Source organism: Strigops habroptila, chromosome Z (assembly GCF_004027225.2).
Source record: "Strigops habroptila isolate Jane chromosome Z, bStrHab1.2.pri, whole genome shotgun sequence".
NCBI lineage: Eukaryota > Metazoa > Chordata > Aves > Psittaciformes > Psittacidae > Strigops > Strigops habroptila.
The window spans coordinates 7,930,893-7,947,801 of NC_044302.2; the positions used below are offsets into that span (position 1 = coordinate 7,930,893).

General features: G+C 38.3%; 1 protein-coding gene across 4 annotated transcripts in view; it reads right to left on the reverse strand.

The window, feature by feature from the left end:
* Positions 1-15,994, reverse strand: part of WWOX (WW domain containing oxidoreductase) — a 521,778-nt gene extending 505,784 nt beyond the window's left edge. For all 4 annotated transcript variants that reach the window (XM_030471280.1, XM_030471282.1, XM_030471281.1 and 1 more), the window contains exons 1-4: positions 15,821-15,994; positions 12,911-12,975; positions 11,572-11,629; positions 10,234-10,412 (exon numbers count right to left, since the gene is read on the reverse strand). In XM_030471280.1, coding sequence (XP_030327140.1) covers positions 10,234-10,412; positions 11,572-11,629; positions 12,911-12,975; positions 15,821-15,927 — 409 coding nt within the window. In that variant the 5' untranslated portion in view covers positions 15,928-15,994. The remainder of the gene's footprint in view (positions 1-10,233; positions 10,413-11,571; positions 11,630-12,910; positions 12,976-15,820) is intronic.
* Between the last annotated feature and the right edge of the window lie 915 nt (positions 15,995-16,909).

A 16,909-nucleotide genomic window follows, 5' to 3' on the forward strand; every position in this document is an offset into this window, starting at 1 on the left:
AAAAACACCATGGCCATTACTGCACATCTGTAGGCTGTAAGTAGAGTTGACAGTATCTAGAGAAGCCACTAAACCTCAGAAGATACTGTCACTAGAAAACAGTATACATTTATCAACATCTTCTGTCCTCACCATTAAATAAGCATTCAAAAAAAAAAAAAACAAAAAAACAAAAAACACCAAAAAAACCAAATGTACAGATGAAACTACTACAACTCCTCCTGCAGCACAATTAGCTTTCAAAACACGAAGACACAAGATGATGCAGAGGGTAAGTTCTGTGTTGCAGTGAGATAGACAGAATCATGCAAAAGGTCTTCTCATCTCTGGACCATGAAACATGTATCACACAAAATCCTTTACGAAATTAAATATTTCAAAAGACAGAAAAGCAACCAAGTTATGTAGCAGCCCACTGAAAGTCTTTTCAACTTTCAAGTAACAGACAAGAAAGTAAGCACCACATATGAAGGTTCCTGTTCTACAAATACACTATTCCCTGTAAAAGAGTACTGTAAAGTACAACACAGGCACATAGCTGAATCCCATCCTTTGTGAAAAGATTCCATTATAAGCAGTAATCATTATTGAACCTTCTAGCCCAGATGTAATTTCTTACAAGTTACAACAAGTTTCACATGCATTATGAATTTCAGCCAAGGTTGATGAAGTTCAATAACTTGGCTAACCAACCATGTGTACTACTCATTACAGAAGTAATAAATAGATTCATCAAAATGGACATGAAAAAGCAGTATGAACATCTGACACCATTTTCAGCTTACTCGATAAGACAAATAAATTACAGAAGTCCAAGAGGACCTTTTAATATTTACAATAGGTAACAAGTAGACAGTGGAGCCTTGCGTAAAGCAGAGCAATATTAGTATTCCACTGCATTAAGCCAGAGTCACAAAAGAGTTTTCATGGAAAACTCGATCACTGCGACCTACCATAAATTTTCAGAATACAGCACATGAAAACTATGAGAACCCTCTTCTATTAACATTATTCATAGTTTGAAAATAATAGCTTTTAGTAGTTTTCTAATTGTTCAAAATACATCAGTACTAATCCCTGACTGACAGCTATACTAAGATCCTGCAACAGAATGAGTTAAAAGTTCCACCCCACAGTCACATTCCCCTTCATTAACTGCTTTTCTACATCAATTACCCACATAATGTAATCTGGCCAAAAATACACTTCCTACGAAACCTAGGCTCTCCTGGGAAAATCTCTGTACTCCCATTCCCCAATAACACTGGCACAACAAAATTCATGCCTGATGCAAAGTTTTGGACTTACACAAAAAAAATACCTGAGGGGAAAAAAAAAAAAAGGTGAAGTGGAAGTTTGTTTTCTAAGGTGTGTTTAAGCAAACAAAACTTCTATACAGACACCAATGTTTTTATGGTAGGGCTACTCATGGTTTCAGGTAATGCATGCCAAGTTCGGTCTGCAGCATGCAGATCACGGGAATTAAGAAATTCAGGATTTAATTTCTCAGCATTACTTTTCCCATGAATTCTTCAGCAAGCAAGCAGTTCTTCCCTGAGCAGAACAAATATCTGTTGAAGCCAGAGTAACAACATCAAAATGAAATACGTAGCTGCATATACAATACCAAACTGTATTAGGCTGAAGGAAGGTCATTTCTCCCCCTCACCTTCCACAACCCAACGAAAACCAAACCTTCATTGCCACTGTTTCACTGCTGAAGGATAGCAAGAAAACAGTCCCTAAACAACACAACTGTGCTGGCAGAAGATCCTGCTGTAAAACTTCCATCTGCAAAACGATGTTTTTATTGGGTAACTTATTTTTCTCATGAGAGATTATTTTATTCTACCAGGGCAAAGCATACATACATTGACTGTACCCAGGCCAGCTGTGCTTTTCTGCCAATATACTGTGCTGCTTATAATAGTGAAACGTGTTACATAGAGCTTAGAACTTAAAAAAAAAAAAAATATATATATATATATATACACACATCAAGGAACAACTCTTTCATGCTTTTAAAAGCGCAATAAATACAGAAGTATCTCATGAAAACAATCTCTGGGACAGCTAGGACTTGGCCAAGAAAAATAATCCAAGGTTATATACTGCTGCTCTTTATGTCTGCCTCACAATAAGCTTTGAGCCCAAACCTCCATAAATAATATTCACTTCAGTTCTCCACATGTGAAACACTTCCAGCATGAAAACATGCAACCATGAAAAGGCTGTAAGAGTTCGTTCACCACAAGTTATGCTGGTTTAGCAAGAACATAAGATGCACCTCCTTAGCAAAACCCCGGTTATTTCCCTTCTCCCTGCACCATCGAGCTACAACAGAATTACATACAGAAATTCTTCTTAATAACAACAGACAAAAGTTTCAACTTATTAATCCCTGGAAATTCATGCATTTTTGAACACTAATTTTGATTCAGACAACAAACTCTTTTCACTAAATTGGGGAAAATTCTTAGATAGTAGGGAAAAACCATTCAATAAGCACTGTCACAATCTTGCGCCCCCATATCACATCCCTTCTTTCTGCTCTCATAATGACAAACGATGTAAATAAGAGATAATTATTGGAAAGCAAACACGTTAGTTTTTGTTCATCATAATAAAATATACCAAAAAGAAGCTTACACTTGGAAATCTTTGAGAAAAGTTAACAGATTAACGGAATTGAGGGAAGGAAAAAAAAAACCAAAACACCAGACCAAAAGGAGACAGATGTATTTTGTCTTAGAGATTATTTTTTCCAAAACTAACTATCCAACAAAAACAGGCTGATTTTTTTTCAAGGCTGACAAAATTCAGGTGTTATAGCATAAGAAAAATTCCAAGATCATTCAAGATACCATAAAGCGAATCTGAAACAGAGGACTATCTTGAGCACTTCCTTAAGTGCTGTCAGTTGTATAACCTTTAAATACTATTTCATCTCGAATCAGTGGAGAGAAATTGGAAAGTAAGCTTCATGCTTTCAAAGAAAAATGTGCACGTTTTTCAAGGAAAATTTGCCATCTAGCTCAAAAATGGAGCTGAACAATTCCTTACTGACAGATTCAGACAAACATCTGTGGGGTTAGACCACCACACTCCATGCAATACAGTGACAGACAATGAACGTATTTAAGACAGTCAGACTAATACTATTAAAATGAGAGACCTCAATGGTATTTGTAAGGGTCTGTTTTATTCCTCCCATACGATCTGAGTTTGACTTAAATGAGACCATTCACTGGTCTAATTAGGATTCAGCAAATGTTACCTTCTCTGTGAAGGCCAATAAAGCCAGCCTCAGTAAAAACGCTATGTTGCCCACAAGTAATGTCACTAACTTCTGCAACTAGAATGGTTCCCCATATTCACAGAATTCTCTTTTCTGCAGGTACGAAGCAGTCAATTTTTGATTTCTTAAGAAGTCAAGGTGTTCTTTTTCACCATACTTTTCCTATCCCTCTATTGCCAATAGATTTAGGACATAGTGGTGAAAGCTAGCCGGCATCTATTAGAGGCCTTAAACAATTTTCACAAGAAATTTAGATAATCTTTAAAAGTTTAATTTTGCTCCCCTTACGGGCAGTGGCTTAAGCAGCTATTACTCACATAGTTATTACTCAACTGGCACAAGAAATACAACAAAGGTTAACCACACCTGCCTCTAGCAAGGCTCTGAAGGTAGAGTCTGCTTTCTAACTGCGAGAAAGATTCACAACAAAACTCATACAGGACGTGTTCAAAAACTACTTCACATCATACAGAAACCACAGCTCAGAAATCAGGAATTCAGAAATTCTGAAGCTATGCAATGTATCCCAAAATATTGCTCCATACCCCCAGAATAAAACAAACTTTCACTAGGTTCTGCAAGTATGAAGTACACAAGCACATAGTCAAAGCACAGCAATAATCTGGACACATGTATTATACTGCTCATGTGCAGGTTTACTTATTTTTTTATGCTCCTTTGAAAAAGGGAAAAAGGCAAAAAGCTACCAAAAACCCCTTATTTTTTAAAAACAATAAAATGATGACAGAAAAAAAAATTAAAACATCTTGGGATCTTTCTGAATTAATGTAAATACTGTACAGTTACTGAAAAGAGAGATTCCTAGCTTTCCAATAGTTTCAAGTTCTGTCTCCATCCTGATATTAGGTCTTAGATGCTACTGATCCCAGGATTAGCACAGTTAATCCCACACCCCAGACCACTAAAACATTACTGTCTTTTTTCCAGTAAGGGAGACAGAAGAGTTTCTAGTATTTTGGGAACAGCATGATTTAAGAGGGGTAGCAATTCTGCATTGCTCACAGATGCAAAGTATTCAAATAATGTCCCATATGAGAGAGATTTCTGAATTAGGTGCAGATGATCCAGTGAAAGGCACATGATAAATTGCAGAGCTACATAATTTGTACTTACCATGAAAGCACCACCATGTGTGAACAAAATCTAATCATCTACATGTTACCATGATGATTAATACTAAGCAAATTATCAAGTTACCCATTGTCAAAATGTTACCTTATACAGTTTCACAATGTTCAGTTATGTTTCTGTATGTATACAAACTCCCACCACAATTACCTATCACATTGGATACTGGGAATACAGCTCATTAAATATACAATGCATTTCAAAAGCTCAAAACAGAGTTTTAACTCTAAGTCTCTTCCTGTGATTTCATTTACCTGATCCTCAAGTACTGGCTACATCAGTTTATGGGGATGCAAATAAGCCATGGGTGTAGCATAAATCAATTTAAAAAGAAAGAAGGAAAGAATTTAGCTGCTAACTGTATTTTAGTAATTAAGAGGAAAAAAAGTAAGTTGCTTTGCACTTCCTTGCTTTGTAAAAACCCATTTTGATAAAACATGTCACCTTCTGCTAAAATTTACTAATCATTTTTAGTTGTAACTTAATCAGACTCTTAGAGTTTGAAAACCTGATATCTTACAATCTAACATGGACCATTTTTTCTTACTATGTCAAGCTAGCTTTCCACACTTAAAACAATACACTAATAGAGTCATCAGGGGAAAAAAAGGAAAAAAAAAAAAGCTATGAGAGGAATAAAACAGAAAAATTTCTGTTTATAATTTTTAAATTAAAAGGACAGTTATTCAAAACAACTTTTTAGAATCATAAAGCAGACGTTTAATTGTGATCAATTATAAGCATGTTTTCCAACCTTCTGCATCAGTATGACGAAAGTCGTTAATACTGAAGTTCTGTACAAGAAATAAAAAATACCATAATTTCTCATACCAAAAGTATACGCAGACCAAAAGCTCACTGAAGCAATGACTCATCTTTTAAGTACCGATTAGCAGTACACTATATTCCACTTTTCTTCTAGCTAAGACCTCTTCATTTGTACAGCAGTAAAAGTACCAGAAAAAAAAAATAGAGAATTCAACCTAATCAAACATTAACCAACAATTATTTTGAAGAAATAATCTGAAACATTTCCACAATTATAAAATTACATGCTTCACTCTGGTAAAACCTAATCAAGAAAAGCAAAATAGCAAGCCACATCATGGGTGAAGCTTCTCAGTTTTCTTCAGTATCTGAAAAAAATTAAGCTGTTTGTTCAAGGCACCCCTTAGAAAAGCTATTAACAGATTTCTTTTAACCTTCCTGTAGCAAAAAATTAGAATTCTAGTTTGAGCAATGGTTTAGTTGTGATTATCAATATATTTTTGCGATAAAGTCTTGGAAAAGCCCTAAGAAAAAGCCTACTTTATGGAATCTGACTGCACAGAACGTACACATTTTGCCCTTCCATAATGTACTGCAATACTACTTACATTTCGTTACTCATGCATACTCTAGCAGTCACAGTAGGTTAGATGCAACTGCACCAGATACAGAAGACAGAACATATTGTAGTTTCAAGGTCATATAGCTGTATGAGTCTTAAAAACAGATAGCAATATTTATACAAGTCATAGAAAAATCACATTAGCTACACATCTGTCTCCCTAATAATAAAAACAAGTAATAATTTTTTTATAATTATTTGACTTGAGGAGATTGCTTACACATGCAGTTGAAAGTACCAGATTTCTTTATAAAATTAAACCTAGATGAACAGATGACATGCTTTTAAAAATTTCGAATTCTAGCCCTAACAATTAAGAACACAAACAACAAAATTACAGGAGCATTTACTAAAACCAGGAAAAAGCACTGGGTCGCTTTTGTTTAGTATACTCAAAGAGCAACACAGCCCTCTAGTGGAAAAGTTAGAAAGTACGACTTCATTCACACAAGCATGCTAGGAAAGTACTTTAACCTAATTGACGTTGAGACCTTTAAACAGAAAAACAAGACAAAATTGCACACTATCTCCAACTCTTCACAGTGGAATAAGTCTTTCCGACTTTAAGCGAACAAACTGACAACTTACACTACTCATGTTTAAACGTAGATATAACAATGAGTTTTTAAAACTGGAAAGATTGACACAATATGACTAATCTGTTCAGTAAGTCCATCTTGCTTTTTTACTTGCTCTTTTACTGTGACCAAGAGTTACCTCAACTTTTAATGTGATTCTCAGACTAAAATTTTGATTGAGCTTAAAAAAAATAGATGAGAAAAAGATACAAAGAACAGCTGGACTGCGCTGTCAGAAGAAAAAGCTTCAAAAAAAAAAAAATTAAAAAAAAAAAAAAAAGGAAAACGTTTTATGAATCATTGTTAGTCTGCTATGATCTCTTTACATTTTCAGAACAGCCTAATTCATTAGCCTTTTCCAAGTTGCTAATGAAAACTAATGAAGTGTTTATAAATCCATTTTTTTTAGCACTTATTTTCCTGATACACATGTTTTTTGCAACAATTTTAAGGACTGAGTAAAGAAAGTGGAAATTCTTACAGTTCATATTCCTAATCAGTAACGAAAAAAAGCCACCACAAGGCAGACAGTCTCCCTATTCTACACACATGTTAAGAGAAGTTAATAGCAATGAAGTAACAATTGAGAAGCCAGTAGATGTGATACCACCAGAACTCTATCACTGCTGAAGTCCTCCAAAGTATTCCCTCTGAAATTAAATAAGCATCTTTATTTTTCAGAAGTTGAGGAGATTTTTCAACTATAAGAGAAAAAAAAAAGTTCCTGGCAAGGTAGGCTTGATTCCTTGTATTAGATTCACAAATGAAGTGAATTAACGTATCATTCCATCTTCGTTGATCTGTTTTAACTTTGCTATCTTAAAGCAGTGTATATAGATGAATAAACAGAAGAAAAAAAAAAACCCACAGAACTATGTTCATCCATCTTTCAGGGGATTCTCAGCATTTTCCAAATTCTAACTTGAGCATCCAGCAATGCAGTAATTGCAAATGCATTTTCTGCATTTTGATAGACCACAGCCTACCAACTTACACTTTGATCTTAGTCCTATTCATCTTGAAATGAAAAATCTGAAAACAAAAAAAAAAAAAAAAAAAAAAAACAGATAAAAAAAAGATACCATCAAGTTAGTTTCAAATATATCATTGAAACCAATTCCGACAACCATTAAAGGGTTGGGTAATTTTTTTTCTTACATTATTAAGTTCAAATGCTCAACAAGTAATACTTTTTTTCAATCACTTTCTACTTACTGGACAGCAATATTTCCTCGGAAAGATTTACACTTGACTCCTGAAAAAAGGATGTTAAGTTTTATGAAAACACAATTTCTTTACCTCTCAAAATACTCAGTGAGAGAATTATTAGCTCAAAAACACACAGATTGATTAAAAGGCCTATCAACCGCACAAAGTGGAACACTCCTAAAACTGGGAAATAAGCTCCAAAACTGGTAGGACTCCACTTAAGCTAGCTAATTAGTATTTCCACAGTGTCCCAAAGAATTGTGTAGACATATTAAGGCTCACAGGGATCTCCACATTGCAATCCATTATAGGACACTGACATGTTCAAAGCAGTTTGACAAGAGTCACAAAGCATAGTTAAGAAAGCTAAGACTGACACATTTTAAGGACTCAGACAACAGAGTTCCAAGAAAACTTGAAATTCTGCCAATTAATGGGACAAGAACACTATTAGCCAACCCGAAAGAGGGAGTGTTCCCTTCACACAAGACCAAGGAGTTTGAACCTTGGTCTTCTCCATCAAATAGATCAATCAGAAGTCACAACTAGCACAAGCCCAGCTCAGATTATACCCTCTGTCAGAAACCCCTTGAGCTGGGAACAAAAGGGCACATCATGTATCAGAAGCATAAACCCTATAACTGCTTTCTCCTTAATTCATGCTCCATGGCAATTAGTAAGTAGTATCAGACACAAAGTCTAGGACTATAGCAATACTAAATACAACATGGTATACAAGAGTTTTGTGTTCTATAGGCCACACCACCACCTTCATCACATATTTGCTACATCACCTTTATAGTTTTGGATTCCTTATGCCCTAACCTCATATAGCAGCACAAGCCCAAGGTTTTTTTTCACTAAGTCTCCCACTCTTCTTAGCATGCTTCTAACTCTCAACTACTGTCCTCAACTACTAATAGAAATCAAGAACATATATACGTGCATGTATAAATATATCTGTGCATATATGTCACAAGCAAAGATTATCTGGTGCAAGGATAGTGCTTGCTTACTTGTGATCAATCCAGATTATAAATTAAGGGCGAAACGGGGGGGGAAATCTCGACAAAAGCATCACACACCTTGCAATAATCTTCTGCTATATATGAAACACTTCCAGCTCACTTAGCAAGTCTGAACAGCAGCTCTTCTCCCGCTGAAGGCAAATCATTTAAGTCCAGGTAATTCTTAGGTGTTCTGAGACTGCATAGTTGCATACAAAGCGAATTGTCCTGCTGGATGCAATGTAAAGGCATGTTGTACCAAGAAGCTAGAACATGCACCTTACTAGAAAACACAAATTCCTCATGGAGACAGGTAAGTACACCACTTGCTGTCCTAACTGCAACACCAATCTGTAGTAGCATATCATGCAATGACAGCAGAATGCGTGCTGTTAATGCCTAAACAGCAAGCCACAATAAAGCTCTAAGTTCTTCATCTGACTCCTATGGGACAACATTCCCTTAAATAATTAAGAGGGAAAGACCAGGAGAATTCAGAGTGATAAGTCCTGCAACTAACCTCTTTTCCAGAACATCTCCAAGGTTTTCCTATGTCCTCATAAATGCACTTAAGTCAAGATCCTGCACTAAAAAGACACCAAATAATTTGCATAAGGATTCTTTCAATATTGATATAATCCTACCACAAAGAAAAACCCAAAGCACAAAAGGGGACACAAGAATAACAGTTACCTAGGATTTAGGTACATCCCCTCATTTACAAAAAAAGTTCAAATTTAACTCCAAACCACAACAGTGTTCTGATATTTGTGGCTCCTCCACAAATCTAAGCCACAGAAAAAGACCTATCTTGTGCATGTTGCTGACTGAAACTTCAAACAGCCTAGAAAATTAAGTTGGAGAAGAAATCCTGTCTTCTGAGAAGAAAGGCAAAGCCCATAAGCACCAAAGCTTTACTATAAAATGAAACAAAAGCAGATAATTAGAATCTCTCACCCACTATAGAAGTAATACTATGTAACAGATATCTAAACAAGCTAAGTATCTAAAAAGATTTGTGAACACACTGGAAAATACAACTAACAGGGATTTCAAAAGGTCATAAATAAATATTTTTGCCCTGAAGGACCTCTGAATATGACATTCTGACACAAGTTCATCATCAAGTTGACCTGGAAATACTTTCAGAGATAAAAATTCTATGGCCTCCTTGGAAAATTTCTACCTGAGTTTACTTCCTGCCATTAGAAAGTTTTTTCTGAATACTTTATCTAAACTCCAGTGCAGCCATTCAAACCTTACTCCTTGTCCTAGACACCAAGGCCATAAAAAGAAACTTCCCATTCCTTTCACATCCATCCTTTATATATTTAGGTACTGTAAAATGCCTCCATCAATACTTGTCTAGATAAGAACCAATCATTTCAGAACTTGATGTCGTCTTTGTAGCTCTCCTCTAAGCTCCAAATTATTCACACCTTCTTAAAAAGCAGTACACAAACCTGAACAAAGTTTTCTAACTAGAGGTTTCATATGGAAATAATGCAAATCGAGTTTGAACACCAGAAGTACATAGCTATTTAAATGAAGTAGCCTGAAAGATAAAGATTGCTGTATTTACCTTATGTAATGTTAACTTACCTATTCCTGAATTTGCTCCTGTGATTATAACCACTCTGCCACTTAAGTCACGGCCCTGGAGTATTTCCATTGCAGTAGTGTTTCCATCATATTTTTGTCTAGTAGTAGGTTTTACTGGATTATCTTCAACTGTAAAGGCCAGTCTTGGGTCAAGGTAGGTAGTCCGTTTGTTTATGTGGCTGCAAAACAACATAAAAATTCAACTGCTTGGACCCTTCTGTACTCTGCACTGAGATCTTACATGTATTTCAACCACTGTTGTGTACAATCCCAGTGGATTTCTTAAATTCCCAAATTATTTTTTTTTCCAATTATGTTAAAATGATCCCTATTGATTTTTTTATCATCAAACATTCTCCCAGTTGTAACAGTGTCCATTAGTAATTGTATTCACATACCTCACAACGCCATTCTGAACTTCATGTGAACCCCTGACACAGAAAGCAGAATTTTGTCAAGGGAAAAATCTCATCGTATTGGGGAAGATCACGTTCTCTTAGGAGCTCTATAAAAAGGGCCTACACTGCTCCCTTGAAACAATATACCAATGAGAAATGTAGCTTAGCACTTTTTCCTCAAACAACCGAAAACGAAAAGCTTCACATCAGCTTAGCAAATAGCACAATTTGGGTCAGCCTCACCTGTCTAAAAGAGTTTTCATTTTTCCTTAGACACACTAAGCGAGAACTTTCAGCCCTTAATTATAGTACAGAGAGGCTACACTTACTATTTTAGTCTGCGAATATTCTTCATTCTGCCAAGCCAGTTGAAGATAACTACTCCATTTTGACCTTGCCATTGAAAAGATACAGAAAGAAATGTTCCCCGAATTCTCTTTCTTCTTCTGCGACCTTTCCTTTCTAAACATCTTTGCCAGCTCAATCCCTGTCCTCCTTCCTTTCGGTGCTCTTACACTGCAAGTGAGTCAGAGCTGCAGCAATTTTCCTTTCATCTTGTATTTTAAAGCACTACTGAAATGTTAACAATCAGCCATGAAGTTCCAAATATGTTTTTAAAGTTAGTATAGAGTTTATCTATAAAGGTATACAAACAAAATGAGCCCACATAAACAGTTCCTGTGGGCCAGCTCACTTTGTGAGATGTGGATACCCAAGTCACTTCACTCCAGCCCCCACATTACTAATTCTATGCACAGGACAATTCAGAAAAATACAAATGAGTGTTTAGACACTGCTACAACTGTAATTTCTGCATATGGATTATGAAATTGTACTAATTTCTTTGTCTTTCCAGCTGATAGTCACAGTGTGATAACTCAAAAAGGCTATGAAACACAGTTATGCTACTTGTCTACATTCTACATTTTTGCATACTTACTCTACAAAATAGACTTGTCCATTTTCATCAGTCTCCTGCTCCCATCCATATGGCAGACCTAGGAAGCATAAAATATTATCTTTTTTCAGGCATTAAAGTATATTCAGATTTGAAGCCATTTCTTGGACAGGTGTGGCAAAATTTCACATCATTTCTGTAGGTAACCCAACTACCTGCTGCCCTTGAACATTGTCACTTGAAAGAAGGATTGCTTCCCTAATCACACACAATTGCTCTCTAACAAATGTACAACATACAGGCGGTCCAGTACAACTGTAATAACTAGAATATTAAGTATAGAGATAATCTAAAAATTATTAATAAAGATTATTCCATTGTATAGCACAAACCAGCAAAATGCAAGCTTGCTTCCTACTACATATACGTGTCTATACTGCATACAGTTTAGCTATCCCTGATAAAGTAAATTGCAAAAACATCGAACTAAATGTAGGAAAAGTTATGTGTAACACATACCATTAGCATGAAGATCAGAACTCTCAAGTAGGTATGGGATATGTTAAATCAAACCTAAATGATTCTATCATTCTATGAAGTGGGAAGGACAGATAAAAGAACAAAAATGACAAATCTTTACAAAATAAATTCTTATATAAAAGACCTTACAGAAGTACTTAAATAGCATTCCCAGTATTTCTAATCCTGGCTGAAAAGTATTCATTTGTAATTCAATTGGCTCAAAACCTACCGAAAACATTCCAGTTATAGTCACATTACCAATGCCAAAAGAAGTATGGCTTGCCAACAGCACAGTACACCTACGTACACCATATAAATGCTTCTGGGAAGATCTAATTTAAGGCACTGATCCAAGGTCCTTAAGATGTCATATACCTTTGGAAGTGTCTTGCACATTGGCTGTCTTCTAATCTGGCACAAGCTTTCAATTGAGTTAGGGAAAACAAATAAAATTAAACTAATGGGACTTTCTTCTGTGCCAGGGATATTCTTTGATGAATATAATCCAACTATAAATATTACCTGATGGACAGCAGGATATCAGAACCCAGTCACAGAATCCCAGACTCATACAGTCAATGCTTTACAAGCCACAGTAAAACAATCCCTTTATCCTGGAATTAGTACTTTGGCTTTATGGAGCAATACAAGAAAGCCATAAAACTGCACAATGATCACTCTACACACACGTTACCACATAGGTAAAACCCCACTGAAGTAATTTTGCTGTATTTTACAAGCTCCGTTTGCCTAGGTGATTAGTGTCAACTAGAAGATCAAAATGATCTCTAGTTCCTGCACAAACTCCAATTGATGCTTGTAACATAATATCAGTTTGTTACAAAAGCTTAACACAAACCTCCTGCAACGCGTTTCCTCTTCCCCGACTTAGGATGTTCCCATTGTGTTTTTTCTTCCAGGTGGCTGTAGGAAAAGGAAAGTTTGAGACTTTTAAAAATTGCCTAATAATTCTTCTGATGTAATCCAAAGGTTTTGTTTTTATACAGTAAATACAGATTAACTATTCATTTTTTGCTTGTCTTCCACTAAAAATGAAATATGTCAATCTCCTGTTTAAGAAAGGTCAAAACTGCTGTTAGAAGTTATCATGCTTCCACACTGTCACAGTTCTGAAAGTAACTAACAAGAAGGCATAGGGGTCTATAAAAATTCAAATAAATGTTTGACTTCCAATCTAAGTTTTGTTGATTATGATAAGAAAGGAACTCCAAAGTCATTAAAGAATAACACCAACAGACTCAGAAAATGTCTCAAACAGACGGTGATTCTTGGCAGAAAAAAGGAAGAAGCAAAAAAATTATTGATCAGAAACCCGTAGAAATAATATCAGAAATTTTTCAAATTACAAAAGCACCTTTCTACCACTTTTGTCTAATAATATTGATTTGCAAGCTATGAAGTAAATAAGTTTGGATTTCTACATGAACAATTGCAGCTTTAGACAAACAAGTTTATCCAAAGGCCTTAACTAGCGAACTATTTATTTAAAAACGGCAATAATGGCATAATCTCTTCTAATTCTGAGATTTTATTCACTTACATTACTATAAGAGAATTAATATACCCTATTATAAGGTTTTCTGCACTACAGGCTAAGAAAGTGATGTACACATAAACAAGGTCTTAAAATACTCAAAGTGCTGAAATCACATTGGATATTATCTTTCATTAAATATTCTAAAATAATGACCAAAAATCACAGAGAGATTACTTAAGAGAGTGTCCAAATTAATAGCTGCCTAAGTATGAAATACATACTGACAGTATTATTGAATAACTACAGATATAGTACCAACAATTTACACACAACATAAGCAACTTTTCCTTCTTATAATAACCATGTAGCTAGCCCACAAGGACAGTATATTGTATTACAAGAATCAGCTGGTGGGCTGAGGCTAAATAAGTACATGTGTGACCCGCAGTGGCACTTGAACTTCAGGACACTCATACACTAAAGACACAAGATCCTAAGATACTCCTGTCTGATGCGAGATACCAAACTACCATAGCTTGACAAATGCATGCCCAACCAGCTTCAGTACTTGACTGTGTGCATGCTTAACTTAAAGACCTTTAAAAGTCTTAAATCAAAGTAACCCTATTCCAGCTAGATTTAAAGTTCATATTGCTGATAAGGATTTTTAAAAAAGTATCCAGAATATGCAGAGGTATCGCAGATATAGAGCTCATTTTAAAGGTAGCAGCAGCATAACACCTCTGTGTCAAGTATCTTTTACAGACATTGGGCAAGATTGTCAGGCAGTAAAGACATATTAACACCATGTCACTACATTAAATTGAATCAGTTAAGTTTCGCAACAGTTAAAAAACCAGACCTGTAAATAAATTGTTTGTGTAAAAATTATTCTCAGTAGTATTATTATTTTGTAGGTTTGCTACTTTCAACAAGTCATGGTTTTCTGAAAGTGCTTTTGAAGTCGAAGGAAATATACAGAAGTTTGACCTAAGAAAAACAAACACCTAGAGAGTATCTGCAGTGTTTACAAAGTTTGGATAAACCAAAACATTCTGTTCAGTGTTCACTGAACAAAAGCAGAAAAGCAGAACTTGGGAGAAAGATGCCAACCCACCACAGGTGAGAATGCACTACACTCTTCCCTCTTTTTGGGGGATGGAATAAATCCTGAAACTTTAGAGAGACTGAAACAGATTCTGAGAGCAGCATGGCTATAGAAACCAAAAGAGAGGAGAAAATATATACATATTCCACTAAGTTAGTCAGCCCTGTGGCCCATCCCCTTCTGTAACCACTGGGGACGCAGTCATTTTCAGAGTGGCACAAGCAGATGGTGCTAAACACAAATTTTTATCTCTTATCAAAACTGTGGTATACTGAAGAGCTGGGGAGGGGAGCACATATAACTTTTAACTTCCATCATACCTGTTTCTCCTCTATTCCCGCAAGGAGGAAAACTAAGCAAACTACAATACTGTGCAAGGCTCAACTGCCCATACATATAAAGATTCATCATCAGGGACTGTAGTGATAGGACAAGGGATAATGGGTTTAAACTGTAATAGGGGAAGTTCATGTTAGATATAACAGAAGTTCTTTACAGTGAGGGTGGTGAGGCACTGGAACAGCTTGCCCAAGGAAGTTGTGAATGCTCCATCCCCGGCACTGTTCGAGGCCAGGTTGGGCAACATGGTCTAGTGCGAGGCGCCCCTGCCCATGGCAGGGGGTTGGAACTGGATGATCCTAAGGTCCTTTCCAACCCAAACGAGTCTATGATTACTCACGGAACCACTTAGTGCAGTGCAACAGCAGCCGCCGTGTGACAGCTCGCTGCTGCACCTAGGAGGGGCCTGCGCCGCTCCAGCAGTGCTCCCACAGAAGGAGGGGGATGCTGTGTCTCTGCCCGGCGGCGGTCAGCTCGGCACAGACCCGCCTGCCCGCTCCCCTCAGCTCCTCCGGCCGGCACCCGCGGGGCTCGGCCCGGGAGGACGGCGCTGGGAGCGCCCAGCCCACGCTCAGCGCTCCCCGGAGCCAGGAGTGCCCGCCGTACGCGGAACCCGAGTCACACGGAGACCGGTCCCGCCACCCAGCCCGGACCCGGCCCCAGCCCCAGCCCCAGCTCGCCGCAGCGGTTAAGTGCGGGAAATGACGGCTCCCGCCCCTCCGGCCATCACGCTGAGGGGCAGCAGCGGCGGCTGCACGGGTGCTGCCGCAGGGGGAAGGCGCGGGTGATCAGGGGGCTGAGGCCGGCTCGCCCCGCTGCCTTACTTGGCGTAGTAGACCCAGCCGTCGCGGGTGGTGCGCTCCTCCCAGCCCGGCGGCAGCTCCTCCTCGCTGTCCGTGTCCTCCAGCCCCGCGTACTTCAGCGCCGCCATTGGGACGGGCGCTCCGCGCAGACCCGCTCTGCCTGCCGTACCTCCCCTTCCGGCCTACTCAGCCAATGCTGCGGCGCGGTGGCCCCGGGGCACCATGGGAAGTGTAGTCCCCTAAGGGAGTCTGAGGCCACGGGCACAGGCTGGGGCAGCCGCGGGGCTTGCCTGTATCTCTGGGGTTTTAACCACTAACGGGCTGCGTTGACGTCGCCACGGGTGGCACAAGCATCTCAGGTTTTGGAGCATTACGTGTTTCCAGCCCTCTGGAGGAGAGGCCCATTAAACGATAAAAAGTGAACTTTTTCTTTAAGCAATTGGTTGTTACCTCCTCATCTCTGGGAAGAGATTCTCCATCATGGGCATGTTAATCAGAGCTCCTCCGTGTTGCTTTGCTGATTGAGGAAGGCCTGCCTGGAGAGAGGAACCTCACAGCGCTGGGAGGCTGCAGGCTGCCTTGCCTGCCCCTGGCCAAGCCTGTGTCACCTGGAGACATAAACACAGTCAAATACAAAGGCTAAGGTGTCCCAGACCAGTAAACTGGCCATAACCTGTAGTAAGTCCTGTCCTGGCAGCTGGAGCCCGGTCAGCTCACTGTGCAGCTATGACTGATAAAGTACCTCATCTGTTGCCATTATTCATCTGACAAGGCACGCACCTGACCTACCTCAATGCCTTTGGTCCCATACCCGCTTGCTAAACATACTCGTGTTTATTTATACAACCAAACCCAGCTGTCGGCATTTGTGGCAGCATCTTCCCATCGTGGTGCTTTGGCAGGTGTTTTAAGCAAAAGAAGCCAGCCCCGGTGTTGGGCAGAGCCTGTAATCACTGAGGACTGCACCAGGTGGCAGTGCAACCCCACAAATGCAGTACAGCGCTCTGACTCCTTCGGGTAACGTTTTCATGCACCGTTTAAGACACTGACCTATATGGCTCACTCACTCCCTACTAATGGCACGCATATCTGTGTCTGGAAAAAGCAGCC